The 12,920-nt window shown below is 47.1% G+C and overlaps 1 protein-coding gene across 3 annotated transcripts in view; it reads right to left on the reverse strand.

Moving 5' to 3' along the window:
* Window positions 1-12,920, reverse strand: part of TBC1D9B (TBC1 domain family member 9B) — a 251,807-nt gene that overhangs the window by 162,275 nt on the left and 76,612 nt on the right. For all 3 annotated transcript variants that reach the window (XM_066591015.1, XM_066591014.1, XM_066591016.1), the window contains exon 6: window positions 4,455-4,662. In XM_066591015.1, coding sequence (XP_066447112.1) covers window positions 4,455-4,662 — 208 coding nt within the window. The remainder of the gene's footprint in view (window positions 1-4,454; window positions 4,663-12,920) is intronic.

Genomic DNA, 12,920 nt, shown 5'->3' on the forward strand with positions numbered 1-12,920 from the left:
CTTGCCTGAACGTTTTAAAGATGGCGCCGCTGGGTAGTTCCCATCATGCACTGCTGCCTCTCTCTCCTAAGCATGCGAGCTCCCGATGATGCCGGTCACATGACTGGAGGACCGGCGTCATGGAGACGCACGCTTCACTGCTTTGAATGGAGCCGGCAGCCGGCCGGCTCCATTCAAAGCAATGAGAGGGCAGTGCGATCTCTTGCTACTGCTCTGACAGCTGTTAGCAGGAGATTCCTTCATCTCCCTGGCATGTCCCCTCATCACTGGACACTGGGACAGCAGTGTCCCAGTGTCCAGTGACGAGGGGACATGCTGGGGAGATGAAGGAATCTCCTGCTACAGCTGTCAGAGCAGTAGCAAGAGATCCTGATCTGTAGCAGCACTTTCAATAAGCAGAGGATCGCGATCCTCTGCTTATTGAAAGTGAAAGTAGCACCAAGCATGACACACACACACATGCACCCACCAGTGCCCTCCACAGTACACGCCTCTCAGTGCCCCCACCACACACATGCCCCTCCACAGTGCACCCCCCACAATGCCCCAACCACAGTTCCCCCCTCCAGTGTCACCCCCCACAATGCCCTCCCACAGTCCCCCCCCAAAGTGCACTCTTGCATCCACCTCCGCCAGAAGTCTATGCGAAAGCACATCCACCTCCGCCAGAAGTTTATGCGAAAGCACATCCACCTCCGCCAGAAGTCTATGCGAAAGCACATCCACCTCCGCCAGAAGTCTATGCGAAAGCACATCCACCTCCGCCAGAAGTCTATGCGAAAGCACATCCACCTCCGCCAGAAGTCTATGCGAAAGCACATCCACCTCCGCCAGAAGTCTATGTGACCGCATACCCACCTCCGCCAGAAGTCTGTGACCGCACACCCACCCCCACAAGAAGTCTATGTGACCGCACACCCACCCCACAAAAAGTCTGTGACCGCACACCCACCTCCGCCAGAAGTCTGTGACCGCACACCCACCTCCGCCAGAAGTCTATGTGACCGCACACCCACCCCGCCAGAAGTCTATGTGACCGCACACCCGCCTCTGCCAGAAGTCTATGTGACCGCACACACACCCCGCAAGAAGTCTATGTGACCGCACACCCACCCCGCAAGAAGTCTATGTGACCGCACACCCACCCCGCAAGAAGTCAATGTGACCACACACCCACCCCACAAGTAGTCAGTGACCGCACACCCACCCCACAAGACAGACCGCCCCCCCCTCCCCGCAAAGTGACAGCCGGCCCGCCCCCTCCTCCCCCCCCCCCCCCGCAAAGTGACAGCTGGCCCGCTGACTCCTGCCCCACCCCCCGCAAAGTGACAGCCGGCCCGACTCCCGGCTCGACCCCCCCCCCCCCGCAAAGTGACAGTTGGCCTGCCGACTCCCCCCCCCCCTCCCCCACAAAGTGACAGCCGGCTTGACTCCCGGCCCGACCCCCACCCCGCAAACTGACAGCTGGCCCGCTGACTCCCGCACCCCCCCCCCATCCCGTAAAGTGACAGCCGGCCCGACTCCCGCACCCCCCGCAAAGTGACAGCCGCCCGACTCCCAGACCACCCCCCCAGCCACAAGTGACAGGCCGCCCCCCTCCCACAGCCCAACCACACCCCCTTCTCATTGACTTACCCAGCCCAGAAGGAAGGTCCGCTGGGGGAAGCTACTCCTCTTCTGTCTGCCGGAGCCAGGGGAAGCCAGGTGAAGACTGCGCATGCGCCTGCATCAGGCACGTTCACAGGGACCTGAGCAGCCAGAAGAAGAGCGCCTGCGCGACTGACTGATGGGAGAAGAGCCAAGGAATGGTCGGAGCCAAGGCAATGGACAGGTAAATATAGGGGGGGGGCACCGAATCAGGTAAGTATATATCTTCTGTATGGCGTATTTACAAAGCACACATTATATTACAAAGTGCTTTGTAATAGCCATACAGAAGTATATAGGGCCATTTGTCACGGTGGGACAACCCCTTTAAGCTATAGCTCATTAAATATGCACCCAGTGAGGTCACAGTAGTGGGATAATGCACTTAGTGATGCTACAGTGCACAGATAATGAACTCAGTGATGTCATAGTAGTGGGATAATGCTCATAGCAATGTCACTGTACAAAGATAATGCACTCTGTGATGTCACAGCAGTGGGATAATGCACAGTGATGTCAGAGTAGAAAGATAATGCACAGTAATCTGTGCATTATCTTTTTTTTTTTTTATAAAGGAACGTTTATTTAGCCAAAATAGATACATATACAAAAACAGCGGACACCAAAGAGAATGCACATCTTGTTGATACATCACAGTATATGAGAATTGAGAAAAAAAAAGGAGACAAAAGTAAGAACACTGAGCGTCTCGCATATTCGTGTGCATTTCTCATAAGAAAGTATTTGGCTGTTCATTTTTGCTTTTATTTATAAACTACTCATAATAAAACAAACCCAAACCAGGTTAGGGCTCCAAGCCTCGGAGTCCCAAAATATCAGGAGAGAGAGAGAACGGTAATAAAAAGAGAACGGGAGGAACCCCCACCCCCCAGGACAAAATAAACAAAGGGACATAAGAAAGATTAGAGAGAACACCCCCCCCCCCCCAGAAAGAATTTTAACCCTCCCCCCTTAATCCCTTAAACAACAAACCTGCGCGACTCAAAGAAAAAAAAAAAGGATTAGCCTAAACAGTAGATTGGTTCAAGCGGGTGTACCTTATTTTATCCCTTCCTAGTATCTAGACAGGCATCTCTACTGCCGTTGCAGGACTGCTCACCCAGCTCCCCCAAATCTTGTCAAACTTCTCAGGACATCCTCTCGCCATATAAGTCAGTTTATACATTGGAAGCACAGAGTTCACCACCTGGATCCATGCGTTCCTGGTCGGCCTACCAGGGTGTTTCCAGTTCAACAAAATCACCTTTTTAGCATAGAAAAACAGTAGCTTATATAAGGTGCGGGTTGCCGCTGCCACTGGCAGGTCTCCAACAAGCCCAAAGAGGCACACCCCAGGGTGCATGATCCTCGGGGCCCCCAGATGAGACTCCATAAATATGAGGACGTCCCCCCAGTAGTCTCGCATGACACCGCAGTCCCAAAACACGTGCATGATAGTCCCGTCGGCAATTAAACATCGGGGGCAGGTCGCCGAGGGGAGTAGACCCATTACATGTAGCCTAGATGGGGTGTAGTATATCCGGTGTAGGAACTTTACCTGGATGAGCCTATCTCTAGCACTAATCAAGGGAGGACCAGAGCTCGCCAATATGTCCTCACCATCCCCCTCCAGCAGATCAGGAATGTCGATGATCCATTTTTGGGTGGCTCTCTCTCTTAACGGGGCAAGACACTGCACCAAGTGGGCATAGAAGCTGGACAATGGTCTTACTATATTGCACATCTGTGCCAATCCCTCCAGCCGAGTCAGGGACAGCGGTATGGACAGGCCCTGAAACTGAGCCCTGATCACATGCCGTAGCTGGTAATATCTGAAATAGGAGTGCTCAGGCAGGTTGTAGACTATCTGCAGCTGAAGAAAGGTGCAGAAGGCGCCCTCCGTGACTATGTCAGATAGTACATTAATACCCTGAGCTCTCCAGAATGCAGACTCTGTAAAGCGCTGCAGGTGCGGCAAGTGTGGATTATCCCACAAAGGAGTATGTGGGGACCATGTGACTTCCACTACAGGGGTCAGCCGCAATGCCTTGTGCCATATTTTAAGTGTTACCAGCATGGGGGCAGGTAAGGGGGCAATAGAAGAGGAGCGGCCACGCATCAGCAGACCCCTCAATCCCAGGGTGGGGTCCGCCACCCTGCGCTCCAGCCTGACCGCCGGATTGTAATCCGATGAGGTCAGCCACCACCCAGCATACACCAGCTGGCTAGCCAGGTAGTAATAGTAAAAATGGGGTAAGGCTAATCCTCCCCAGCTCACCGGGAGGCACAGGGTCTCCAATTTAATCCTGGGGGTGGAGGCTTTCCACAGGATACGCAGTACAATCCCACGAAGCGTACTGTGCATTATCTTTAATAATTTTCTAGTAGTCAATAATCCACACAGCGCAGGAGTAATCCACTCTTCAAAGCTACTTCATTAACATAATAGTAGGAAAATGCACATAAAAGGTGCCACAGTACAAAAATAACACACCCAGCGACATCACCGTATAAAGATAACGCACACAGTGATGTTACAGTACATGATTAATCCACTCTGTAATGGTACAGCTTGTGAATAATGAAAAGTGATGTCACAATGGTGGAATAATGCACACTGTGTACTATCTCTGTACTGTGACTTCACTACGTGCATTATTCCACTGCAGTGACATTCCTTTGCATGGCGATTCACAAGCTGTACCATTAGAGAGGGGATTATGTACTGTGACATCACTCTGTGCATTATATTTATAGTAGGACGCCCCCCCACTATCATGGTACTGAAGTCAGGAACCCTGGCTCACCTCCCGAAGAGGTATAATCAGATGACAAGCCTCCTCTTCCTTGCTGGCAAAGCAGATGTAGTTATTGGATACAAACATTTGACCAGGTATATGCATCTTAGCAAATGGTGTCCACAATGTACAGTCTGTGTGTCCATCCAGTCTCTCGTCCTTTGGAAGTCGGAAAGTGGAGCGATACTGTTCATTTTTTGCTCTAGCATCCAAGTCTCTGAGATGATAAGTGGGACAATCAAAAAATATGAAAAATTACATAAATAGTCAAAGGGAACCAGGATTTACAAGTCATGGAAATACACACACACTGCTCACAAAAACAGGATTTTTCTTACTTACCGTAAAATCCTTATCTCGTCACGTTCATTGGGGGACACAGCAAGACCTTGGGTATAGCTGCTGCCACTAGGAAGCAACACTAAGCAAAGAAAGAGTTCGTCCCTCCTACCAGCTATACTCGTCCTGCAGGCACTGAACTAAATCAATTTGGACGAAAGAAGTAGGAGAACACCGATAACACCAGAAATCGAGCCATACAGACTATAAGTAGAATGATAGTTCTAGGAGTGTAGTAGGCTGGATTGAGGACCGCCCTCAGAAAAGGATGTCAGGGCAATTAAAATAAACTGGGTGGGTGCCGTGTCCCACAATGAACTTGATGAGAAAGGAATTTTAAGGTAAGTAACAGAAATCCTGTTTTCTCATGTGTTGCATTGGGGGACACAGCAAAACCATGGGACGTTCCAGAGCAATACCCAAGAGGAAAGGGGAACGTAAAAGATCACAAAACTAGCCTATTCTTCCCAGATGACGCGAACAAATGACAGATCCATCAGCAGCAAGTAAGTAATGCTTGCCATGTCTTGTAGGACATAAGATAATGAAGCTTGAAAAACAGTTCCTGTTACGAGGAAGGAAGAAAATGCCAATTGGCAAATGTTTTTCTTGACATTTGTAGGGGAGAGAGACTTGATCTCTACAGGAGTTAAGGAACAGGTGAAAAAAAGTCAAGATGAAAGCATCGTATGCTTTGCAGTTTGTTACCACCAAGAAATGGCAAACTACTGTCCTGAGTAAGCCAGCGAAGGGAAAACAAGTTCCATAACGATCCTTTGTAGATAACAAGACACCCGGTCTGGACTGGGCGGTTCTTGATTACTCTGTCCCTTCAGCTGCCTGCTGTTGGATGCAAAAGCTATGGTTGGAGTAACGTGGAATTAAGCATGGTACAAGTAACATATAGCAGGGGACCAATTAAGAATGTCTGGCATCAGACAGACAGAAGAACCAAGATAATTCAGGGCAGAGTTCTGTAAAAACTGCCAAGGAACACCAGGAACAAGAAGTGCCCAGGGGGTGTGATATGCTGGAGAAAAAAAAAAGATGTGAGGGATGCTACTACTGTATGTGCTAATTGTTCCATCTAGCTGGAACTGCTCCCAGAATAACGGGAATGCCTGAATGGCTACAATTCACCTACCACATGGACCAATTTTTTATTTATTTTTCTCTCCTTCTTAAATCTTCCTTCTAAGGCCACATGCACACAACGAGGTTGAATTCCAGATCCCGCACCAGAATCCCACCCTGTGCCCCGGCAGTGACCCTTGCGCACCTGTAATTTTTCTCTTCTGTGCTGCGGATATGCCGGCCGTTGCACATGCGCAGTGCTCACTGCGGAAAGGGCTCGGGACGGACGGCTTCCATTCACTTCAATGGAAACAGTCCATGCGAGGCCCGCACTAGAATAGAGCATGCTGCGATTTTTCCCCCCCGTGAGCGGAAAATAGCAGTCGATTTCCACTCGTGGGCAGGGAAAAGCGATTTTGATTAGCATTCTATGGCAGGCATTTGCTGCGGGATCTGGGGGCGGACACCGGCCCTGGATTCCAAACTGCAAATACGGCTGTGTGCATTCGGCCTAAGGTGAATATAGAGTATTGCTATTCACCATGGTGTGAATGCTGTACTGTACACCTGAAAGGTTGATGCAGTGCTTGAAAAAGAAAAGCAATACGGGGTAATGAACTTGTTAGATGTACCCCAGTAATGTACTCGCTTTAAAATTATTGATAGTAATGGATTAATCAACTCTTTCTGTAGAAAGACTCGTTATAGAAGATAAAACTAGAGCAAACTACCAAGGTGGTTGGTACACTGCTTAGCAATAGGGTTCAGTCCTTACTAGGCAGAAAACTAGCTGTCAGAGCACCACAAGGTGCCACAGTGACTGAGGTTGGAGAGAAAACTGTAAAAGGCCGCACTGAAAATCAGGACATCCCATTGTACGGAGCGGCATTACGTTAGCAAGATTCCTAGAATCTTGCATAGGAAGATATGAGACATATGATCAGTACTATGCTGAGCAGTATCACATAAGAAGTTAGTCTGAGAAGCGAGAGTACGTGCCCAACAGAATACTCCACCCAGGGGAAGCAAAAAACGCAGACGGTAATTAACTGCAATCTAAATACTCTATGATTCTACTCCCTCCAGGAAGATGCAAGGATGCTATACGCATCCACTGGGAAGCCTGCCATGAAGCAGGTATATGGTAACCTGCTCTGCAGAGAGAGGGAAGTTGTCCGTGCCCGACCAGAACAGTGTGGTTATGCAGTTATGTAAAGGTATGATATGACCCTGCTAGATTATATCTCATCATAAACCCCGGATTATGGAATGTGACAAGACAGCATGAAGAACCTCTGGGATTGAAAGGGCATGCTATGCAAGCTGCAGCGGGAACACAGCTCAAGAGGAAGGGGTAAAAGGACCGCCTCACAGTATGGTGCACCACATGAAAAAGCAGAGTAGTTATAGCATGTTTTCCTCTTTGAAAATGATAAAGCGGCTTCTGATAGCCCTCGTAGCAATCCTGACCATAACCGCCCAGTTGACTCTCTAACTCTGCCCCACAGTATAAGTAATGAGGGGACTAAGATCTGCCATAAGCATATATGATTCCAACAGCATTGCACAGCACGCCATAATTCTTCCTAGTAAAAAGGAATAGTGCTGGACGTATAGATATGAAAGTCTTCGGACTATGCAGTAAGTAACGGACCCGTCCAGACTGTGGCAATGAGGAGTGAGACGGTAGTGACACTGAATAGTCACAAGTGTACAATGTCTTAAAGACCTCCCATCACTCCACCCATAGTAGGGATACATAAGTTGAATGATCTTTATAGTCATGGTCACTAGGGAAATTGAGACTCCCCGCCTTACCATTACTCCTGCTTTAGGAGTGGGTAATAAGATAGAGCATAGCTGTCGATAAAGACTAGAGGCATGAGAGATACCAAATAACACAGCACTAAAATTACTCTTCCATGGAAGGAGGTAATTTGGAGGATGATGGTAGTCATGACTGAGTATTCATAGGGACCCGATACTCCCAGTCCTAACATTACTTCTCGTATAAGAGAGAGTAATACGATTGAGGAAAGTCACCCTGAGGGGCAGGGCATATGCGATACAGATGATATGAGAGTTGTTGAGTTGCACAGCTTACTATTACTTCATCTATGGGCGAGAGTAATATGGTGGATAATGGCAGTCAATGGCAGTCATCATTCAATGATCATGCAGAATACGGAGACTCGCAGTTCTACCATTACAGCTCCTGTGAAAGGGGGTAATGAGATAGAAGAGGATTGTCAAATTGTGCAATACTGATAGATAAATGCACAGCTTACAATCACTCCCGTGGAAAGGGACGAAGTGGAGAATGACAGTAGCTGTCATTTTAACAATATACAAAGTACATGCCCACAGTCCTACCATTACTCCTAAGGGGGATGGTTATTATGATGTGCTAGACCTGTGCGGTACCGATACAAAGAGTCGCACAGTTTACTATTACTCCTCCTATGAAAGGGGGTAATTTGGTGTATGATAGAAGAACTCATTAATTGATCATCCAGAACACTGAGACTCACAATGCTAGTATTACACCTCCTATAAGAGGTGGTAATGCGATAGCGGATGGTTGTCATTGACTGGACTTGTGCAAAACCAAAATAAGAGGTGGCACAGCCTATTTCTCCCGCTGTGACAATGGCGGAAGTTGTCATTTAGTACTCATGCAGAATATCGAGAATAATGTTGTGAATGACTGTAGTAGTCATTGAGCAATCATACTCAATATTGCGAGTCACTGACCTAGCATTACTCCCCTTATAACAGAGGGTAATGATATAGCAGATGGTTGTCCTTGACTGGACTGTGCAATACAAAGCTGGGGAGTGGCACAGCTTACTATTACTCCTCCTATGAAAGGGGATAGTATGGAGTAGAGATCATTGAGCAATCATACAGCGACTCCCAGTTCTACCATTACTCCTACTGTCAGCACATCCACAGAAGCCCAACCTCCGGGTCTGCCTGTTTCGGACACTAAGCTAAACACTAATTTAGTGACTGCAGGAGGGGTATAGCTGGTAGAAGAAACTAACTTTTTCTTTGCTTAGTGACGCCTCCTTATGGCAGCAGCTATACCCAAGTTTTTGCTGTGTTCCCCAGTGCAACAGACTAGAAAATATGTGCTCGAAATCGCAAAACAATGCACTCACCCATATGATGTTTTTTTTCCAAAATACTCAGTTCTTCAGATATTGCTTCCTCCGTCCTCTGGTTGTTTACTGCTTGTTTGAAAGAAAAGACCACCTCTTCTATGGAAAGAAATAGCTAGGCATATCAGGAGTGCATACTCACTAGCTTTTGGCCCGGCCATAAGCTACTGTTGTACTCTGCTATATTTTTTCCATAGAAGCCGTAGTCTGTTTTCCTGGCAATGAGGCAGTAAAACAACAGAGAGCAGAAGAATCATTATCTGCAGAACAGACTATTTTGGAAATAAACATTTTTGGGTGACCTAATTGATTTGGCATTTCAAACATACTGAAGCAGGATTCCCGAGATTGGAACTATTAAATCGCACATTGGACCTTGATGTCAAATAGTCTGGAGACAACAGACATCTGTCACATGAGCTCAGTGTGAACCTGCTCTTATTTGTGCAGAGAAACAACAAAAAATACACTGCAGCACTACAAAAATATCCCACCTGGGAGAGCAAATCCACAACTGTTGCACGCTCTAAAACTGGATCTCCACTGCTGGATCCATAAGCAGATAGTCCCAACAAACACTGCTTGTCAAAGACTGGTGAGTCCAGTCGAAACGTTGCAGGTGATGCAGTGCTCTGAATAAAGTTTAAACCATGAAGGTTTGGATGGGAGTATTCATCTGTGTTTTTGCACCTCCATTGCTGCTCTACACTATTTTTTTGTTGGGACTCATTTGTGCAAAGAACAGTTTGGTCAGAAACATCAGTAGCCCACTGGGGGCAATTTTATAGGGCTCTGGCAGTGCTCCTCCTGTCCTTCGGATGTTGGGTTGATGTCCTTCTATTGCCCTGCCCAGGTCTCCTTGTGTTACAGTGCATGGCCTGGTATCTGCTCCATGCCCTTGAGATTGTGCTGGTTGACACAGTAAAACTTTCTTGGGATGGCACATATGGATGTGCTATCCTGGAGGAGCAGGATTATTTACGCAACCCAAGAAGGCTACAGGTAACGCCTCATGCTTCCAGTTGTGATAAGGACACCAGCAAAACACAGAACTGGAGAAGAATCAGTCAGGAAGGAGAGAAGAATTATCTCCATTAACTTTTTGGGGGTGTCTTGTTGTTGCCTCTCCAGTGCACCTCATATCACTTTTATTTGCACCAAAGCAGGTGACATGGATTCACAATCGCTTCTGCTTCCTAACTGTATGGATTGCTATCCCTGAAGTGTTAGTGACTTTAAAAAAAAATTGGGAAGAGGCGACCCTCTTGACCTCCTTCAGACGTTTCAAGAATCCCGGACCAAGGTTCATTTCATTCTTGAGAGATTCATGCAGTGGAGAATATGAAAGGTCTGAAGGAGGTCAAGGGAGACGTCCTCTTCCCAATTTTTTTTTTTTTTTTTTTAAACTTCATAAAAATTCAGAAATTGATTTGTAAGAATGTTGCCATCCAATAGGAGGTGCTGCAGAGGTATTCTTCCATCTCCTTCTATGTGCAGGTTGAAGGGGAGATAAGACATCATAAAGCTGTCACATTTTGAACTCAGTGGATTAAGTATTTATCTCTCAGATCACTTTGTCTGGTGTTTTAAGTTTTGAGTGCAAAATAGTCTCAAAATTTCTGTATATGAACATTTGTATTTAGATCAAGAGGGTTGCCCTCTGCATTTGTAGATTATATATGTGTCTCATCCAAAGCAGTTTTAATTAGCCTGATGAAGGGTTGACAGAAGACTAGAGATGAGCGAACGTACTCGTCCGAGCTTGATACTCGTTCGAGTATTAGCGTGTTCGAGATGCTTGTTACTCGTGACGAGTACCACGCGATGTTCGGGTTACTTTCACTTTCATCTCTGAGACGTTAGCGCGCTTTTCTGGCCAATTGAAAGACAGGGAAGGCATTACAACTTCCCCCTGCGACGTTCAAGCCCTATACCACCCCCCTGCAGTGAGTGGCTGGCGAGATCAGGTGTCACCCGAGTATAAAAATCGGCCCCTCCCGCGGCTCGCCTCAGATGCGTTGTGACATAGCTGAGGGACAGTGCTATCGTGTTGGAGCTGCTGTAGGGAGAGTGTTAGGAGTTAGTGTAGGCTTCAAGAACCCCAACGGTCCTTCTTAGGACCACATCTAACCGTGTGCAGTACTGTGGAGGCTGCTTTTTGCAGTGTTGCACATTTTTTTTTTTTTTGGTATATCGGCCGTGCAGAGCATTGCGCCCTGCAGTAATACTACAGGGACAGAAGTGGTGGTTAGGCAGGGAGAGTGTTAGGAGTGATTGTAGGCTTCAAGAACCCCAACGGTCCTTCTTAGGGCCACATCTAACCGTGTGCAGTACTGTGGAGGCTGCTTTTTGCAGTGTTGCACATTTTTTTTTTTTTGGTATATCGGCCGTGCAGAGCATTGCGCCCTGCAGTAATACTCCAGGGACAGAATTGTGTAGGCAGGGCCAGAAGACATATTTTATTGACTGAATACACGCAGTTGGCCTTTTCAAAAAAATATTGGGCAAAAAATCTATTTGGCCTGCCTGTCACTGTGCTCAGTGTTCTGGGTCCGTGTGTGCTGGGGGTAGTAGTTCTACAAATAAATACGCAGCCAGCTAAGTGTTACAGCAGGCGTGCGCCAAATTATTTCCTGGCTCAGAAATCACCGCTCTGTTGCAGTTAATAACAGTGCAACACTGCAGTTCTGTCACACACTCCAGGGACAGAAGACATATATTATTGACTGAATATACTCAGTGGTCCTTTTCAAAAAAATATTGGGCAAAAAATCTATTTGGCCTGCCTGTCACTGTGCTCAGTGTTCTGGGTCCGTGTGTGCTGGGGGTAGTAGTTCTACAAATAAATACGCAGCCAGCTAAGTGTTACAGCAGGCGTGCGCCAAATTATTTCCTGGCTCAGAAATCACCGCTCTGTTGCAGTTAATAACAGTGCGACACTCTGCAGTTCTGTCACACACTCCAAGGACAGAATTGTGTAGGCAGGGCCAGAAGACATATATTATTGACTGAATATACGCAGTGGTCCTTTTCAAAAAAATATTGGGCAAAAAATCTATTTGGCCTGCCTGTCACTGTGCTCAGTGTTCTGGGTCCGTGTGTGCTGGGGGTAGTAGTTCTACAAATAAATACGCAGCCAGCTAAGTGTTACAGCAGGCGTGCGCCAAATTATTTCCTGGCTCAGAAATCACCGCTCTGTTGCAGTTAATAACAGTGCGACACTCTGCAGTTCTGTCACACACTCCAGGGACAGAAGACATATATTATTGACTGAATATACTCAGTGGTCCTTTTCAAAAAAATATTGGGCAAAAAATCTATTTGGCCTGCCTGTCACTGTGCTCAGTGTTCTGGGTCCGTGTGTGCTGGGGGTAGTAGTTCTACAAATAAATACGCAGCCAGCTAAGTGTTACAGCAGGCGTGTGCCAAATTATTTCCTGGCTCAGAAATCACCGCTCTGTTGCAGTTAATAACAGTGCGACACTCTGCAGTTCTGTCACACACTCCAGGGCCAGAAGACATATATTATTGACTGAATACACGCAGTTGGCCTTTTCAAAAAAATATTGGGCAAAAAATCTATTTGGCCTGCCTGTCACTGTGCTCAGTGTTCTGGGTCCGTGTGTGCTGGGGGTAGTAGTTCTACAAATAAATACGCAGCCAGCTAAGTGTTACAGCAGGCGTGCGCCAAATTATTTCCTGGCTCAGAAATCACCGCTCTGTTGCAGTTAATAACAGTGCGATACTCTGCAGTTCTGTCACACACTCCAGGGACAGAATTGTGTAGGCAGGGCCAGAAGACATATATTATTGACTGAATATACGCAGTGGTCCTTTTCAAAAAAATATTGGGCAAAAAATCTATTTGGCCTGCCTGTCACTGTGCTCAGTGTTCTCG

The sequence above is a fragment of the Eleutherodactylus coqui genome, chromosome 2, assembly GCF_035609145.1.
Source record: "Eleutherodactylus coqui strain aEleCoq1 chromosome 2, aEleCoq1.hap1, whole genome shotgun sequence".
NCBI classification, from domain to species: Eukaryota; Metazoa; Chordata; class Amphibia; order Anura; family Eleutherodactylidae; genus Eleutherodactylus; species Eleutherodactylus coqui.